Source organism: Gallinula chloropus, assembly GCF_964237585.1.
Source record: "Gallinula chloropus genome assembly, chromosome: 7".
Classification (NCBI taxonomy): domain Eukaryota; kingdom Metazoa; phylum Chordata; class Aves; order Gruiformes; family Rallidae; genus Gallinula; species Gallinula chloropus.
Window position 1 is genome coordinate 28,513,498 of NC_140092.1, and position 19,896 is coordinate 28,533,393.

The following is a 19,896-nucleotide window of genomic DNA, read 5'->3' on the forward strand; positions in this document are numbered from 1 at the left end:
CTGGACAGTTCTTGCTTGGTTCAGAAGAGCAAACCACTTGTGTAGTTCAAGTCAGGTTTTTTGGTGTCATAATCACATCAATATCATTTTCAGAGACAGAATTACCATCCAGTGGATCTCAGTTCAGAGGACATCACAGTTATAGCCAGTCGATCTACTCAGTCACCTCTAGAATTAGGTACAAGGGTGCACATGTCAGAATTGATTGTGGAACAGTCACTGGGCTTCCTGTTGATATAGCTTTGTTGTGACTCTTCTTTTTTCCTGTTTGATTCTGAAGTGGTATAAGAGTTCTTAACTTTCAGTTTATGCTGTCTTTGTGGCTGCTTCGATCTGTGTTGTGATTATTTAGTTCTTGATTTTTCCACTGAATGCTTGTTCCATTCATGGGCACTGAAGTCACTAGACTCTTAGACTGGGAGCAGCAACAGCAAAGACATGACTGGAAATAAAAATAAAATGAAATAAAATAAAAAAGGTTAGTACAAATCTGTCAGCTCTGTGCAGATTGCCAGCTGTACTTTTCATTCAGAAACGAACAGACAGTTCTAGCTGAAGGGAATGATAGCTGTACTCAAGCCAATTTTTTATCCTAGGATGCAAACAGTTCTTGTGATTAAACATCACAAGTGCAGCAAATTAGGCCCAGCCCATGCTTCTTATTTAAGAAAGGGAAATTTTCTTGACTAAAGTGAGGAGATTGAGAACTGACAGACTCAACACATATTGTAATACGAGCTGCGTTGGTTTTTTTCCCCCTCTTTATCAGTGCACTTTAAACTTAAGGATTAGCTTGCTGCTTAGCATGTAAGGAGAAGAGAAGAAAATTCCCCAGCCTGTGACTTAGGTCTCTTCTTGCACCTTAGAACAGAAAATTTTTCAGGAAAAGGGACAATTACTATATTAAGGTGTGTTATTTTTTTCACAGATACTCCCAGGTTTTTCACAGGCTGGTATGTTCAGTTGTCTCTTCTGAAAGAAGCAGAAAGAATTCTTCAGCTACCTTCCCCTCCCTTCACAAAAACTAGTGCCTAATTCTACTCGAGGGGAAAGCGTTAAGGCCTCAGAGGAGCAGTGGCAGTAATAGAAGTAGATCCATGACTTCTGTCAACTTTGTGAGAAGGGAGTGTTGCAGAGGTAAAGTCAGATTTAAAATGCACGTGCTATCTACCTGTGGGTGGGTATGTAAAATAGTAACAGAGGTAGGGTGAGAAACTGAAATACACAATGGAAAGATTACCTGAAGTAATGACTTTGATACTAGAAGGGAAAGGGTAAACTATAATGAGAAGCTGGGAAGGATTAAATAATAGCTGAGAATTCTTTAGTTAGAATTGTTGGATGGTAACTTCATTTGGAAGGACAAATGGAAAGAATGAACTAATGATACGAGGAGCAGCCTGGTAGTACTCACTGTTACTTCTCCCTTTCACCTGAGGACAAGTTCAGGCATATTATCCTCTCCACAGTTACCAAATGAAGGAGGGGACCGTAAAAAGCAAAGCTGACTTCTTATTTATCGTGTGGAAATCCTCCCTTCAAATGGTCTGTAACTGTGAGCAGCTGACAGACAAACAGGTAGTCCCTATTCTAATAACTTACTGCATTTTTTCCGTAGTTTGGGTTGCCTGTTCACAGACTTAAAGTTTAGTGGTACAGTTCTGTCATCTTCTGTTTTTCTTTGCAGATAAAGCTATTTCAGGCTTTTTCCATTTTTTTTAACCACTGAATGTGCATTTTCTCCCTGTAATGCTTGTATTAGGTGAATGGGTACTTGCAGAGGCACTTGCAGCAGCCTGCTTTGGTGTTCAAGCCTGAAAATTTTAGTCATTAATGGGACTGTTTAACTCCAGGCATCTTAGTGTCCTAGGTGTGTGTTCTATGTCTTCATCTAGAGTGGGAAATATGTTATCAACCAAATTGTATTTCATATAAATGTCACATGCAGATAAATCACACTTACTAGAGCCTGTTTATCTCAGTTTACATGTTTCCATGTGAGGACTATGTCAAACTTATTTACTGGTTGAGCATTTCAGATAAACTGGATAGTTCCACTTTCTGTTTGGTATGTGTGCTACGTGAGCCACCAGATGATTTATAATCTTTCATTCCTTTGCATGCCTCTTCTCCCAGCTGCTACTAATAGATAATAACTAACTGATTTAATACGCTTCATTAACTGGACACAAAATCTTATCAAGGAGATCTTACCTGGAAACAGTTTTTAAACTTCTTGCTCACAAAATACAGAGCTATTGGGTTTATACAGGAGTTCATGGTTGCCAGGTTGATGCTGATATAGTCCAATGGCAGCAAGAAACTAGGCAACAAAAGAGAAAGCAAAATATTTAAACTATTCATATGCTGTAGAAACATCCATGCTCTGTGGTAACAATCTCTTCTGCCAGGAGAACTAATTCTCTCTTATCTAACGCCCTCAAACCTTATCTTGTACCACGCTGGGTCAATAATAACGTGTCTCACAGAAGTTCACAAAAACCAGAGGGAAGTGATTGCAATGGTGACATACAACATTTACTGAAATTATGCTATCCCATTAAACCTGAAACCCCTGGAAATGGATGCAGCTGACAAGTTACTAAAAAAAGTTTGCTCTTCTAAAACCACAGTGGCATTTCTCACATAAACTCATTGTATTTTTTCAGTATAAACTATCAATTAATACAGAAAATGAAATACCTGAGCAGTTCACATCTGCCAGGGTCTCTTTCATTGTATACCATTTTCTTCAAAATTCGGCTCAGATGGAGAGGGAACCAGCAAAGAGCAAAGATCACCACTAAACAGAACACTGTCTTTGCAACTTCTCGACGCTAGAAAAAGAAGTAAAGATAACTGAGTGCCTAATTCATATTGGTGGCTAATATAGTAACGTTGGCAGCGAAATATATAACCTAGATAAAGCATGCAAGGGTTCTCAAAGTGCAGCTTCTAGACTACCTAGTGTTCTTGAACTGGTTTTTATGGGGCTTGTCTTTGATCTGCCATCCTCAACAGAAAACCTGTTCATCGCTGAGACTGGAGCAGCTGGAGCATACAGGTTGTTGCCATGACACTGTAGATGTTAGCCAAGGAAAATCCACTGCTGGGCTTTCCTGGAGCTGATTAATTTCCCAGCCCTTCTTGCTCCTCTACACTGGCTTAGTTTTCTGGCAATCCCTCAGATAAATCTCTTTCTTCAGAAACATGCATAACCTACAAGAAAACTTTTTCATGTGTGAGGGAAACTGGGATCACACCTGTTTGGTAAAGTACTTGTAGCTAATTCTTCCCGTTGGGGCACTCTGTAAACCCAAGGCAATAAGAGTTCCATTCAACCATGTGCTGGTTTAACCATGTCAAGATGCCAAGTTCTCCCTGATGTATTATTTTGTATTTAGTCTGCATCATGTTACGTAAAGGGAGATTGCACAGTATGTTAATTTTGCTATGTGATCTTGATGTTCTTAAGTAAATAGTTCCTCTACAAACAAAATGTTAGAAATATCTCTATTACAGCTTAATCTCATAATACTTTGTCAGGAAATAATTTCAACCAAATGGATATTTTATATGGCTCTAGAGATTTACAGATGTTTTAGTGGATTTTTGACAGTGCATACCAGTGGTGTTTGGGAGGCATGAAACGTATAAAGGGGTAAGAATACTCCTTCTGCCACTCTAATGCAACAGTTACAAACATTGCAAGTCAAATGTGTGAGTACCATACGTCTTGTTAGGCTCTGAATATGGCTCTTACTGTTTCTTGTGATAGCAATTTTTATCAGAATATGAAGAGGATTGTGACTGGATATTAGAGGAAGGAGGGAGGGATTTATAAACTCTGGCATAAAACCATCCTCCAACAACCAGTCAGAGTAGCTTGCTGGGCACTGTGCATCTGGATGGGAAAGCTGGAAGGTGGATTCCCCCACCCTGTACATACCATTCCAGTTCTAATGGGTGGAGTAGCTTGTGTGACCCTAGGATGGGCTGTGTTGAAGGCCCTGGGGCCTGATGAGGGGAAAAAGTGGAGGATCTACACAAGGGAACGATTTTCACCTCTGCCCTGATCTGGAATGGACCAGCAGAGGAGGAACCTCTGCAAGAACTCACTCTAATACAGAAGGGACTGCTGTGGGGAGTAGAATCTGTGAATGTGGAATTGGAAAGAAAGAGCAGAATTTGAAGGGCTGACATGAACATAGGGGAAAAACTTCAGTTAGGAATTAAACTAATTCAGTAGGGGCCTAATTTCAGTTAGGAATTAAACATCTGGCAGTGCTAAAAATCAGAAAAGTGAGATATAAGTGGCTTTATGATAATTTGTTTGTACTATTCTCCTGTTGCTCTTTTCAAAGCAGCTACAGTGGTGGTATTGCAACAGTGCAACAATCAGAAAAGCAAGCCTACTCTATTCTAAACCAGGTTATTCTGCAGTTGGCTTTTTACATGAAACTAAAGTTGCACATCCAAGTGTGCCAAAAGTAGGGAGTAACTATGGAGTCATATCTTTCTGAATAAAAAGAAACATTTTTTTTGGCAAATCTTTGCTGTTAAATTTCAAAGCAGTGATCCCAGAGTGATTTGAGGTTACAGAGCAGAAGAGTACAACTGTCATATGCACTTAAGAAAAGAAAGAAGCTGGGTAGTTTTCTGAGTGACCTGTCTTCAACATGTTCTTATACTAAGTAATCTTAGTCTTGTGCTCAAGGTTTAAATTAATACCTTAATGTCATAAATAATCTACATCCTCTCCTTCTATTTCTGCAGTTGACTGTGTTCATGTACACTTTGAAACATTTGAAACCCAAAAAGAGAACAACAGTATTTTCAAACATTGGAGCTACTAATGTTTACCTGCTTAAGGTGTTCACTGAGAGCAATTCGCAAGTTGCTGTTTCTCCTGTTCAACATTTCACAAGTCATTAGCGTATAAAAGATGGCAGTACATGCCAGGGGCATGCAGAAATAGAAACCAAACAGCCACCAATCCTTTGCATCTTTGTAAAACTGTAGATAAGGTAAATAAAAGAGAAGATATTTTCATAGGATTCAATGGGAAGTACCACAGGAAGGTCTCAGAAAGCATGACATTTGGTTCACATATTATGTAAACTCTCGTATTGTTGGTCTGGTTTGGACCAACATCAAAATGGGAATTTTGGCAGTGTAAACACTTATTTTACCTTGTGGGCCACCTGCCTGTACCTTTGTTGCAATCTGCCATGGGTTGGAATGAATTTTTTTTGCTGTGTTTTCTGTACATTTACACTCGTTCACAAAAACTAGAATGCAGTTTCCTAAAAAAGGTATGCCCAAAATGTAGGGGGTGCCGGTCTGAGATAACAAATCCTACTAAAAGCCGGTCTCAGGAAATGCCATTTACCTCTACGGCTCCTGTCCCCATTCCAAAAAAGGAAAATTCACAATGTCTTGCAAGCTTTATCACCTTTAGTTATCCAGGGAAAGACTGCTGGTTGGTTTGCTTATGTACTGGGACAGAGAGGAGCCACTTCCCAAGTGTCTGTCCGATGTGTGGATGGGTGGCTTCTAGCAGGGCGGTTACTTTTAACCCTTTGCCTGCCATACACCAGTTGCTTTCGTGACAGGACGTCGAGGGGCTTGACAAAGTAGCAGTACCTTCCTGTGTAATTTTAAGTGTTAGCTGTGATTTAAGCTGTGGTTTAAATTAATACACTTACATATTATGGGAAATACTACCTTTGACAAAATGTTTAAAATGTCTCTTTCCTGCAGACAATTATATTTTCAGACTTGAGAAAATATTATATCGTGGGTTTAGACTTTTCTCCCCAGCCAAAAAGTGAGCCCTAAAATACGACATTTTAAATACTTCCTGTCTCTATGTTATTAGTCACTGGATGGATGTGTGTAAAAGGCAACCTTCTTTCTCATAATCTTTCCCCTAAGCTTGTTTATTCCTAGCGGATGTGCTGCTCTTCTAACATCCCAATTCCCACACCAAATGTCAAAATGCTAATAACTGAGGATTATATGAGAAAGTCAGACTTTTGGCATCTTGTTTACATTTGAAACTGAACAGTCCTAAATGTTGAAAGATTAAAAAAATTGATGCAATTGATAGAGACTAGTCTTTAATCATGTGCGTATTTAAATCTGCTTAGCCACTCTAGAAAGTAGATTTATTAAGAAAGAGGAAAGGGTTTTGCCCTTTCTCCCTCTGCCCCAACCCAGTTAGCTACTTCCAGAGTTTGCTAATTTATTATATGCTGCTGGTATCTAGGCCACAACCCCACCTCACAGGGCATTTTGAATTGTGCTGATGAGCTTGTTTCCTCCTCCTTGTTAGCCTCATCCCTGCTCAAGGAGGGGCTGCAGTCTGCTGCATACTTGCAGTCTCCTTGGGGGCAGAATTTCTCCCAGTGGGAGCAGAGCTGCTGCCAGCACAAAACCCGAAAACAATATGCCTTGTACTTGAAGAGTTTGTACCAAGGGGAAATCCAATTACCACTCCTTCTGTAGCAAGAAAGATTACAAATACATGGAGTCAATTCTCTCTTCCATGGCAAATCTCTCCAAGCCAGACTTGAGTCCCACACCAGAATGTGTACTGTGTGAATCTGTGCTATGTTTACGAGGCAAACTTTCTGCTGTACCAATCTAGCAGCTTGTGAGAGCTTTTGAGCCAGTTAAGAAAAGACATACAGAGAATTTTGTGTCACAACCCTGCCCTGCGCGTCAGTTCTCTATGAGGACCTGGCTTTGTGAAGTTACACAACTTCCAGGAAAACGTCTGCAAACGATTAATTGTGGAATCTGAGCTCCACAAAGCTTGCATCAAAGCACAATATTGGGTTGATGTAAGAGAAGTAGACATTCTTTTGTTTGCCTTGAAAGCCCACATGGAACTGGTTTTCTACAGGAAATGTGCATTTTAAGCAAGTTTCCTAGTGCACTCAGCCTCCTGGGAACCACCGTCTAGCATGAATCGGTTAAGTCTTTCAAGAATAGCTTTAAACATGGATAAAGCTCCTATTAAAAACAAAAGCTAAAGATAAATCCTTCCCAAAGTTTAGTAATTGTTTATTGTGATGTTTGTGGTAGTAAATGCTATAGTTAGGGTTAAAATGGTATTTTCATTTTAATCTCATGTTTGTACTTGCTTGCAACACATTGAAACACAACACTCTCCATTTTGACTGGCACATCCAAGATTTACCCTCAGCTTGGACACAAATATTGGTTTGTTTCCTTGAAAATCAAACTGGCATGGGGAGATTTGGCGCTGGTGAATAATGCTGAGCCAGTAAAAGATACTAATTCCTGCTAATAAGCCAAAACAAGCTATTCTCATTACCATGTTAAGAACAGAACAATAACCATTAAAGTTAGTGTGCCTACTGAAAACCTAAACTGTAGTGATTTTGAGAAGAGGGATGAGAAAGCTATTCTTTGCCTTAAGGAGAGAGGAAGTAAAGATGGTCCAGGCACAGTTGTGGAGGGAACCAGCCATTACAGATGAGAAATCTGCTGCAGTGTGCATTTCATAAATCATACTCTTATAGCTACAGTATCTACAGGTTTGTAGAGTTTAGAAACAAACATATATGAAGTCCTGGCCAATTATACTCTTTCTTCACCTGCATTAATTATTTCGACTAGGGAGTTGCTTTTATCTTCTCTCCCAATTGTCTTTTGCTCTTTCTGCAATCCCTGCTGTCCATGTAACCCTACCAAAGTTGGGGATGTTCATCTGAAAAAACCTAATTGTCCACATTTTATTTTCTAAATTTCCTAACTCCATCTTGCCCTATCCTTCCCAAGTCCAGCCACATTCAGATCCAATAAATGGAGAACTGTCAGATATTTTTTTAAAAATGAGAGAAATTTGCGCTCTATCACGAAATATTGTAGTCTGGGAAAAAATATGGAGTTCCCCTCAAGATTTGAGACCTTGCACTATCTGCCTTCTCTGAGACAAAATGGAATAGTACTCTGTTTTTAGTGCTGAGTGAATGGGGGCTGGCCCCTTTTAGGGTCCACAAAGAAAAAATTAAGATACCACTTTCACATTTTCTATGTCTAAGGCCAGGTGGAAAATCACTACCGCCCCTGTGCAGTACAGATCTATTAATTCTATAGTGACTACTCACCTGACATGCTTTGAACAAGCTCAGGTGGGTACTGGCAACTGTTAAACTCCCAATAGCACTGAGGGCTATGAAATGTGCCAAAGAAGCCTGGTGTGTCTCATGCTCTTGGGTTCCTGTACCTATAGGAGAGCTAACAGGGTCCAGGCTTCCTAGATTGGAGATGTGTGTCTGTCAGATTTGTAGCTATGATTTCTTGTAAATGAAGGGATTATTCCCTGTTTGACTTTGTAAGTGCATTTAGAATAGGAAAAGTTATGTCAGAGCATGGCCCCACCCTTTTCTTCATCTGCCAGAAGAGCTGGCTACTGCTTGCAAAATGATGACTAATCATGGTAAAACATGAGTTTTGACAGTTATGAGCACCAAGGTGTTATACCTAGAAACAAAATACTTTCAAAGACTCTTCCTAACCTGATTCATCTCTTGATTGTACTTTAAGCAGGTAAAATTGGAAATTTCTGTATTAAGAATCCTCAGAAGTGAAGAAATTAAAACTGTTGAAAATTCCCATTTAGTGTCTTTGGCTGAAAGTAAAACAAGATCTCTGTACATGAAGGATCCAATACACTTTATAATACATTTTGGACTTTAATTGATGAAAGAGCATAACATAATCCCATATCTTAACTGCCTAGCCTACATACTATGTGGATTCCAAGAAGAGAAGATGTTACTTACCAACATAAAACTGTTTGTAGGATTGAGCATACAGGTTACATAACCTTCATCCTTGTATCTGAAAGGTACCACAGCAAAACCAATTGCTTCTGGAATAGCCAGTATGAAGGACAGAAGCCAAATGGAGAAAATTTCAATAGCTGTGATCATAGGGATTCCAATTCCCTGAACACGGCTCCAGGACGCAACTGCTCTGTACCTGAAAGAGACAGGCAATATTTTCCAACCTTCAGTTTCTTCCTTAATTTCAAATTTTTTGGTTCAATTTTATAGATTGAGGACAATCCTAAAGCTGACATCTTATACTTGTATTGCTTGGGTTTTTTTCTGATTGTTCGAGGGGCTCTGCCTGCTATCAAGCCACCTGGGGCACATCAGCTACGTGGACTACACTAATGCCTTCTAATTCAAGTGGGTGAGGTTTGTGAGGACAGACTGTATCTTTCACTAGATGAACTGACATAACAGAGGGAAAAAAGCTTCCAGACACAGAAGCCATTCTAATAGATCTAAGCCAGAGATGTCCTTCAGTTACCTCAGCTGTAACAGCAGCGCTATCCGAAGCTGTCAGCTTCCATGCAATGAAATACTATGAAAATACTCTTCATAAAATGAAAATGCATTTGTTCTGTTTACACTATTCAGTCCTGAAAATACTGGGTTTATGCAGCATGTACTGTATTTGCCTTAGACTACAGCTGAGTGCTAGTTAGGACTGTCTGACAGCTACCTCAGCCTCTGCATCACCTTTCTGATGAGAAACTGAAGTGTGTGGCGAAGAAGTCTGCCTAATGCCAAAACCAGCGTATTTTTCCACTACTTTATCCCTTAGATAGCAAGTTTCTGTGTAAAAAGTAGAATTATTGAAATCTGTGTTCCTGTGTGTATGTGTCTCATAACTGTAACATTGGTAAAAGGTGAGAACTCTTAAAGAAGTTTCAAATACAGCCCATGGATATCTCCCTTTTCCCTCTCTTGATGTTCTCTGTCCTTCCAATGCTGGAGGATTCTTGTTACCAAGCTGCAGCCTTTTCCCCAGACAGGAAACCAAGAGAGTTGTTCTGCTCTTGTCTGACAATTTTCAAGGAACTTGTAGAAATTTATTAGCTTTGAGAACTCAACCTCTCTGTCTACTCTACTCAAAAGGTTCAAAAATTATTTGGAGGAAACTGACAGGCATAAAATACAGAATACAAACCAGTCCATAAATAAACTTTTCAGTGGCAGACTTAACTGTGGTCTAGCAATAATCATAGAACCATAGAATTGTAGGGGTTGGAAGGCACCTCAAGAGATCATCGGGTCCAACCCCCCTGCCAAAGCAGCTCCCTAGGACAGGTCACTCAGATTGGCGTCCAGACGGGTCTTGAATATCTCCAGAGAAGGAGAATCCACACCCCCTGGGCAGCCTGTCCCAGGGCTCTGTCACCCTCACTGGGAAAAAGTTCTTCCCCATGTTGGTGCGGAACTTCCTGTGCTCCAACTTGCAGCCATTGCCCCTTGTCCTGTCCCCACAGACCACTGAAAAGGGGCTGGCTGATTCCCCCTGCATCCCCTGCTTCAGATAATTATAGACTTTAATTAGGTCCCCCCTTAGTCTTCTCAAGGCTGAAGAGTTCCAACTTACTCAGCCTATCCTCACAGGGGAGATGTTCCAGGCCCCTAATCATCTTTGTGGCCCTTCTTTGGACTCTCTCCAGGAGATCCCTGTCCTTTTTAAACCAAGGAGCCCAGAACTGGACACAATACTCCAGGTGGGGCCTGACCAGGGCAGAGTAGAGGGGGAGGATCACCTCCTTTGACCTGCTGGCTATACTCCTCCGGATGCAGCCCAGGATCTCATTGGCTGTCTTAGCCACCAGGGCACACTGCTGGCTCATGGCCAGCCTGTCATGCCAGGACCCTCACGGCCTTCTCCACTGAGCTCTTCTCCAGCAGGTCATCCCCCAGCCTGTACTGATACAAACGGTTGTTCCTTCCGAGGTGTAGTAAACAAGTTGTTTCCAACAATTCAGCAGAGACAGTGCTATTTAAACATTATGAAAAGAATAAAATATTATTTTTGATCTTCTAATAACCTGAAATGCATGCTGGAGAGCTTTCTGTCATTGGTGATTTATCAGTTTCTAAACTGCTTATTTTATTTCCCCAAAATATTTGGAATTACAGTACTACTTGGATATAGAATCATAGAGTGCATTAGGTTGGAAGGGACCTTTGAAGGTCATCTAGTCCAACCTCCCTGCAGTGAGCAGGGACATTTTCACTAGATCAGGTCACTTGGAGCCTCATCAAGCCTGACCTTGAATGTCTCCAGGGATGGGGCCTCCACCACCTCTCTGGGCAACCTGTGCCAGTGATCTACCACCTCATAGGGAAGAATTTTTTCCTAATACCCAACTTAAATCTCTTTTTGTTGGTTTTAAAATTACCCCTCAAAAAAACCCCAAAACATATATATATATATCTCCACTGATTACATTGTTGATACTAATTGTGGAATGATCTCTCTGTCCTTATCTCAACTCCTGAGCCTCTCAATATATATTTTCTCCCCTGTCCAGCTGAAAAGGGGAGTGATGGAGTGACTTTGGTGGGCGTCTGGCCTGCAGCCAGGGCTAAACCACCACAGGTAGTAGAAAGGTGATTGGAAGGAATACAGTGTTTCAGCATGGGCTAGAAGACTCAGGGATAATACAGGTTTAAAGAAAAGAGTAGTTGAGAACTCTGGGTTGGGATGTTTTGAGTGTACCAGGAAGTACTGGATTTTGAATTTCTGAGATGGAAAGAATGATGTTTCCAATGAGAAGAAACATTAGTTGCGGGATATAGGACCTAGGCTACAGTGGTCAGTAAAAGGCATCCTCACCCCTCTAATCAAGATACTAATTTGGGATTCATACACAGAGAATGTCTTCTGATTCCCTCTATCACACCCCCTTTTTTATTTTGGAAGTGTGCCTATTAACAGGATGGAAGACTGATGAATTCAATCCCCTGTAGCCTCGATATTAGTGGAAGGAAGATGCATGAATGTGAGATCAGGCCGTAAGGCTCTCCCAAAAACTTCAGAAAGCATTATTACAGAGCATGGCTGGAAGAGGCACAGCCTTGTATGCCATCAGTCTTGCAGTAAACAGGCTAGAAACCTTCAGCTGGTATCTATAGCAGTATCATACACTGCACGCTCACAGGCATGCTATGGACAGGTTCTCAGCCCATCATTTTAACAGGAATTTATGTATAAAGATTTTAAACATGCTCAAGCAAACTACATTTTGCACTTGCAGATTACAAATGAAAACATCTTCTGAAGACATCATTATCTTCAAGGTATATCAGAAAAGAAGGAGGCAGTAGTAGAACATACAAAATTCTGACTTTAATGCCATAGAAACATAACCTTTCATGCAAATACTCAAATATTTGTGAACTTTGGAAACTTAACCATCAATTTGAAGTTTACTTTCTACTAACTGGCACTTTTACAATTGATCCCATCAGCTGCACAAGTGCATGAGACTATCTCATCCCTGATTGAATGATGTTCTTAGCATCTTAGGGCCTGTAGACTGTAGATATCTTTCAAGAAATGTAAAGTTTATGTTGTGTCACCTGTGCAACCATGTAGGTGACAAGAAACGGGTTGTAAACTGTGAATCCAGTTCTTTCTTTCATTTTTCTCTCTCTTCAGTTTGAGTCACATCTGTTTTACACATGAGAAGTGCAACATATAAGTGCACATGTATGTGCTTTATTAGCAACTTTTTTCCAGTTCACAATTCAAATAACTATTAGATAAAGGATTATTGGCTGAAGACTTTTTGGAGTGGTTTCAGCTAAAACACAAAAGCTCAGTAATTAGATCAGAGTTTGCTGAATGCATATGAACCTGCAATTACTCTGTCTCTTTACTCACTGCTAGAAGAGCGATTTGAAAAAGAGTGGTAGTATAATTTTTCAAGTGGGTGTTCTGTGAGTTATGCAATATATAGGATCTTTGTCTAGCCACAAACCTCCCATAATTAGGAGTGGGAAAATACTGCAGGGTTTATTTCCCTCATCTTTAGAAAATATAGGAAGCCTGCCAGGGAACTGATGTAAAGTACATGCATCATTTAATTCCCCAATGTAAAATCTCTCTGTGTGTATTTTGTCTTACTTTTCCTTTTTCTGTTTGTTTCTCTTTTGTCTCCAACCTTGTCTAAAACACTAATTTCTTTTCAAGGTCATTTCCTATTTAACGTGTGGCTCCTGTTCTCCCCACTTTTCATTTTCTAGAGCTCATCCATGTGCTGTCAACCTTAGTATGTTGTGCCCTTTCTCCTGTTTTCTCCTCTTCCCTCTTCTCCCATTCTCAGCTATTTATCCCAACTTGCTTTCATGGTTTCTGCAGTCCCTCCTGTGACTTACATTTAGAAAGGCACACTATTAAAGGCCATGGTATCAGTAGTACATCATGAAGCACAGATACATACAATTAAATATTTTACATGCCTATCTAGTTATGACTTCGTAAAGCATTTCATTCAGAAGGACATGTCTTGATCTGAGAACATTAAGGGCCGGAGACCTTCACCTTTCCCTGGTGGTTTCTTCTTGTAGTTAATCACCCTCATTGTAAAAATGTGTCTCTCATTTTCATTTGGAATTTTTCTGGATGAAACCTTGCTCTGTAGATTCTTATACCTTTCTTTGGTAAGCGAAACACCCCATGTATATCTGACACCCAAGTACTGAAATATAGATGATGTATTATATCTAAGTGGCTTCTTAAGTATCATTTCTGATAAGCAACAAATTGAGATCTGTAAGGCCACTGAATCATTTCTGATGTGTTTCTACTCCCTCCTCATGAATTTGTCATTCTTTGGGAAAGAATAACTTTAGAACTGTAGTTACCCTTCCAGTACTGGTCTCACTAAAGCAGCACAGTTGTGATTTTTGTTACAGCTCCAATTAGGTTTTAGAACAATTTGGATTAATTTTACCCTGGTGGTATCTAATCAGAATTAAAAAAGAAAAGGTATTGTGGGCCTTATGAAATTAAATCAAGGAGCATATGAAAATTAAATAATGAGCTTTTCTGTGGACTATCAATCCACTCTGCTGTTTTACAGAATAGATGCTTTTGTTTCCCTATTCCTTTTGACTGCATTAGATAATTATTTGGTTAAATGGTTCACTAGTATAACATATCTCTGTTCTGCAAGTATCATCAGCACTTTATGAGAGGGAAAAGCAGTGCAGAAAAGGTAAGAGTCTTGGTCAAGGGCATAGGAAGCAGTCCCAGTCTCAAGATCAGTGTCAGAACAGTTCCTGAATGACACTGCTGTTGCTGATACCCATCTATTCATCTTCATTATGAGACATCACAGCTGTTCTTCATTTTATAGATAGCCAGCAGTGTTGATTGCAAATCCTTTAATACAATAAAGCCCTTAGAACTTTGCTTTAGTGGTAAAATCTTGACTTACCTAATACATTTACTGGAAGTTGGGCCAGATTAATGTGCCTACCCTGAGATTAGAGTTCTGTGCAATTTGGTATGCAGAGAAGGCAAGAAGATGGTGTAAACATATTAAATGAGATCCATATCTTCACTCTTTTTCTTAAAACTATTTCTTTATTAAAATCATTAAGCCCAAGACATAAGCAAGAGTAAAAGCTCAGGAAGGGAAATATCCTTCCTCTTAGTCACAGTTAGGCACTGTTTGGAAAAATAGTCAGACTGTCTGACCTAGAGTTTAAAAATGTCTGAGAGGCATCTGAAACAAATGTGAGCTTCCTCTGGGTGAATGGCTGGTTTGGTGTTTTCTGTGAGCCTCTTAAAGCCCTCTCCACTGTGAGTGCACATTGTTCTCCCTAAGTATGCTCAGCTAAACCTTAATACACTGTCAGGGCAAGTCACTTTGTGTGAGGGGCAGTAGTAATGAGTTTCACAATAGGCTGTAGTTAGCACACAGAACAGTCCTTGAAGGAAAAAAAAAATCTTGTTCTAAATTAAGGCTGTAGTCTGCAAGAGGGACCATGAACAATTATTAAAGGGATGGAGCTCTGAATTCGTTACACCAGTTGACTCTCTTTTTCTGTCTAACTGGTAAATGCAACTCCATATATAGACAACCAAACTAACTACAAATGAGATGGTTTTCACATTTTTTTCAAGAAAAAAACCCAACAAACAGCTCTTCTGTAGACCAGAAACAGTTCAACTGTGACAGCACACAATTCCATGTTTACTCATTTTCCATACTAAAACATAAACATAAACATAAGCTGATATGGAATTTTGTATTAATGTGACTGTGCCACTCCCAGTGCTTGACTTAATTTATTGAAGGTGCTCTCAGATCCCTATTTCGTGGTGTTTAACCTAGATTTACCACTTCATGTTTGCCAATATCAGAATACATCTGTATGCATCATAGAATCATGGCACAGTTTGGGTTGGAATCGACCTTAAAGTTCATCTCGTTCCAACCCCTTGCCATGGGCAGGGACACCCTTCCCTAGCCCAGGTTGCCTAAAGCCCCTTCCAACCTGGCCTTGAGCCCTGCCAGTGTTTCAACACCATGACAGTAAATAGTTTTTTCCTAATATCAAATCTAAATCTCCCCTCCTTCAGCTTAAGGCCATTGCCCTTTGTCCTATCACTAAATGCTGTAAACAGCTCAGTTGTGGGCCCACTTTAGCTACTGGAAGGCTAGAATAAGGACTCCTCCAGGTTGAGCAACACCAGCTCACTCAGCCTGGCTTCTAACACACAGTCTGTGCAACCATTTACTAGAGTAGTACCAGATGGTAAAGAGTATGTCCTTGGCAAAGCATGTAAACTGGGTGAGGTAATTAAATCGTCTGAGTCTCATCCCATACAAGACTTTATACTCAAATGGAAACAACATTTGGTTGTTGTGAGGATTAGCAAATCAGTGCTTGTAAAAATATCTATGTGCATATATAAAGAAGTAGCTTTGACTGAGTTACTTCCAATTTGTGAAAATGTATCTACAGTAGGACCGAAAGCATTCCATGGTTCTATGACTACATCCAGTGAAACTGCATTGGTCAGAACTTATCTAACAAATCATATGTGCTTGATAGAGCAGTCCATAGGATTGCATTTCATGCTGGGCAGATATTGTTTGAGAAATAGAATTGTTTTAATACTTCTCAGAGTCAAAAAATTGAAGTAGAACACTTGCCCGTGTTACATTTTTTTCCTTCTGGCTTCAGCTAGTGAGTAACAAATCCAATAAGGAACTGGACTTAGGTATGGATACTACTAAATTGCTCATCCATTGCAAACTTTGTACATAAACTTTTTTACGTAAAACCAAACCAAGATTAATTTTAAAGGTTCTTTTACCTTTGCATCACTGTACTATTACACACATTGAGTATTAATAATCAGTATTTTCTGTATCAGAATTACTGATATTTTGTTCTAAAACATTATCAAGTAAAGTTAGGGCCAATATAAAAATCTTTTACCAAAGGGAAGACTACATCTGCTATTGCCCTATGTGTATGAAGAAAAAAACCATAAAAAATAAAGTTCAAAAGCATCTTAGCTGTTGTTCTATCAAAAAGTTTATGTATCTTCCTGAGCACTGATCAAACTATCAAAGCAAGTATCCAATGTGTTTTCAATAAAATTCAAGCAGTTATACAAGTTATCAAAATAAAACCAGTAATTATATAATAAGTCTAAATATTGAGGCAAAACCCAATAAATTTTTGTCTGGTAAAGGCAATTGAAATAATGCTTTAGTAGAGCTTTTAATTACATTTAAGCACCTGTAAAGTTAATTAGCCAATGGCTTCATATTACATGTAGAGGTACAGATGTGGTGCTTTGTTATAACCAGGATATCAAAAAACAATGTAAGTTACATCTATACTGCAGATGGAACTGCCTGCTAAGGACACTATACTGAGGGCTCCTAGTTTTAGGAAGACTGCAAGGACATGGCCAGTGCCTGTCAAAAGAGTAAAATATACTGTACCTGTCCACACTAAGGGCACAGAGATTAAGGACTGTGATTCCCACCGATGCCTTCTGTATAAAGGGAAGGAATTTGCAAAGAAACTGTCCAAATTCAGTATCTCCAAATGGCCACTTCTGAGCAAGGAGCTAAAGAGAAGATATAAAATAATCAGAATATTTAAACAGGCACTTAGCAAGTATGTAACAATAACAATTACTGCTTGTCTTAGACACAGCCACCATTTTAACCTTGACCATAACTGAAGATTGTCCTTAGAACTGAGTGAATGTTTTCACTCAGTGAAGTTACTTCACAGGGAAGTAACTGCTACTGTAGAAGCACAAGGTGAAAGTTTAAACTTAGGTGTTGGCCTTGTATTGTTGTAGTAGTGACTTGCAGTGTTAAAAGATTTTTTTTATTATGGTTCTTCAGCCACCAGAACTGAATAACGAAAATCTAACTCCACTGGCACAAACAGTTGCAATTACAATGTCCCAGGACCAAGCAGTCAAAAGCGTAACTCCAAGTTCATTATGAAATACCTCAGAGCCAAATTCTCCTGCTGCACGCAAGTGGATTCTTGTCATTGTAAATGTACCGCTGTGTAACTCATGACAATATTTACTGCCAAATTCCTAAGTGTGTGGAGAAAGTATGGTACATCCATAATTTGTTCCATATGATGTTTTGAAGGACTACCATCATACATACATGTGGGCTGTGCTACAAGGCAAGGGAAGAGCATCCATCGGGAAAGATGCTAATGAGTTTCTGGGGTTTAGATCAGTGTTTCCGAAGAGGTATTTACATAACAAATGGATTAATGTGGATAGTTGTGAATAATTAGCATGTAAACAGTAGCCTTTGTAGCTGTAAGCTTTGAACAAGTATAGATACAAACTGCAGGATACGAAATTATTCAGGACAGTCAAATCTGCAAGTGACTGCAGAGTCACAGAAGATCTCCTTTTACTGAGTGCCCAGCAGCAAAATGACAAATCACATTCAATGTAACTGAATGTCGTAAGTGAAAAATTTTTAAGTCTGTACAAGGTACTGAGTTGTAACTCGGGCGATTCCACTCAAGAAAGGGATCTTACAGTCACCAAGAACAGTTCTTTTGAAAAACAGTCATTAAACCTTCTCACCAAAAGGGTAAATGAGTCACTCTACTGTTTTTTTTTTACTCTTCTTCCCTAAATCTCTGCTACTGAGCCTTCTCGAGGGGTAGAACACTGAATAAGGGATAAGGTGAGTTCTTTGCGGGGTATAGACCAGCAGCTCTTATGCTTAACTTCTGTTAAATTGGGTGTGTGATAGAAAGCATTACATTTTAAATTGAAATATCAAGTGTTTGAGCAAAATACATAACATTGTCAACATCCTAGTGGATAGTAACCTAGTAGGGTGTCCCCTATATAGAGGGATCATATTTTAAAGGCAGTAATGATAATTGTCTTACTGGATAGTGAAATGTTTATTACTAGTGTGCAAGGATTTATATTATTGTATTTATATTAAGCTTTACAGAACAAAGGCTAGAACACAGACTATTTTGATGGTACCATCTAAATTTGGAGATTTTTTATATTTGCTTCAGAGGAAGACAGCAAATGATACACGATGGTGTAAATTAATTATAAGCCAAACCCAAGCTTTTGAAAGTTTCTAGACCAATTTTGCTGATTTTTAAAATCTAGTCAGATCCAGACCTGGGAATGTTTTATAGAAGTAAAATAGATTTAAACTTCACAACGGTTTTATTTTCAAGCGCATGAGGTGGAGATAAGCTGGTGGCACAACAGGCATTCCCAGTAAATACAGTCCATGTGATGTGCCCCAGTCTGGCTGCCCATGGGCGTGAGCACAAAATGGGAAAGAGAGAACAAGGAACCATACTTCCATCTGCACAAATGTGCAGGGATGGATGGGCACCCTTACATTCTGCATTCAAAAAGCAGTTGTGTTCTCTCACCTATGATTAATATATTTTTAGCATTTTTACCATGAAAACTGAACTAAGTTTGTACTATTGAATTGTTGTATTCCAAGATTAATTTCTTGCAGACCTGTTCTGCCAAGCCATCTTCATACTTGGGCAGACGTCTTTGCTTACAGTCAGTTCATGTTTTGAAAGTTATCTTTGCAATCACAAGAAAATTTTTTCAGTAGAAGCTTGGGTTCTGGAACTCACTCAGCTAGTAAGAGTGGGTGGATTCTATCTGCAGAACTAGAAAAACAAATGTTGGTTGTAGCTCAGGACTGTAGTATTGAAGGTAAACATTTTATTTCTATTTAAACTCCTGTTAAATTGAAACATATTAATAATCACTACCTTTACCAATAGCAGTGGTAACTGTGGGGAGTTAAAATTCCTGTCTGTCTTTATCTCAGTTAAGGTAGGTGTTACCTTTCTGGTTTTGCACAGCGTGAGTTTTTCAGAGCACTTTGCTGCACAGGATATTTATCACTGAATGACAGATTTGTAGGAATTCATCTCTTGATAGTCATTCCTGATATGGCTTTTTCACATCCCTTCTCTTTTATAGCCATTCATCACAATATTAAATCACTTGTGCTCCTTCCCCCCCGCCCCCCCCCCCCCCCCCCGAATACTACCTCAAAGATGCTAGAAGCAGCGATGTACTACATGCTGCCTCTGTCTCTCTAGGACCATATTCATGTTGGCATTTGATTACTTGCAGTTCAAGGCAGATTCCAGCAATTCAGCCAACTGGCTGTTAATACTATGAAGCAAACTTCTGTGCATGACTACTTGTTAAATAGGAAAGGTGTTATCTGTCAGGCATAATTTTTACTGGATTTTCTATTTCTCTTTAGCTGAACAGTAAAATAAGATTTCTAAACATAAGCTATAGGATCAGCCCAAGTTTTTAGACTCCCCATTTCTTGTCAGTGTTAGAATATCACATAAATGTGGTTCCATCTGCTCTGGTTCTGTTTTCTGGGATACTGGGAACTCTTCCCTTTCTCAAGTATCTTATTTACCATCAACACCACAGCAGGTAAGATGTCAGCACCTTCACAGTGGTATTCCAGTTTAGGACAATTGTATTTTATGAAAG

At 39.4% G+C, this 19,896-nt stretch overlaps 1 protein-coding gene across 1 annotated transcript in view; it reads right to left on the reverse strand.

Annotated features, from left to right (window-relative positions):
* Positions 1–301: 301 nt before the first annotated feature.
* EDNRA (endothelin receptor type A) overlaps positions 302–19,896 on the reverse strand; it is a gene marked incomplete at both ends in the record, with an annotated part of 29,518 nt that continues 9,923 nt past the window's right edge. Inside the window, 6 exons of the mRNA XM_084266984.1 lie at positions 302–442; positions 2,215–2,323; positions 2,704–2,837; positions 4,864–5,016; positions 8,820–9,018; positions 16,829–16,956. Of these exons, the coding sequence (XP_084123110.1) occupies positions 302–442; positions 2,215–2,323; positions 2,704–2,837; positions 4,864–5,016; positions 8,820–9,018; positions 16,829–16,956 (864 nt within the window). The remainder of the gene's footprint in view (positions 443–2,214; positions 2,324–2,703; positions 2,838–4,863; positions 5,017–8,819; positions 9,019–16,828; positions 16,957–19,896) is intronic.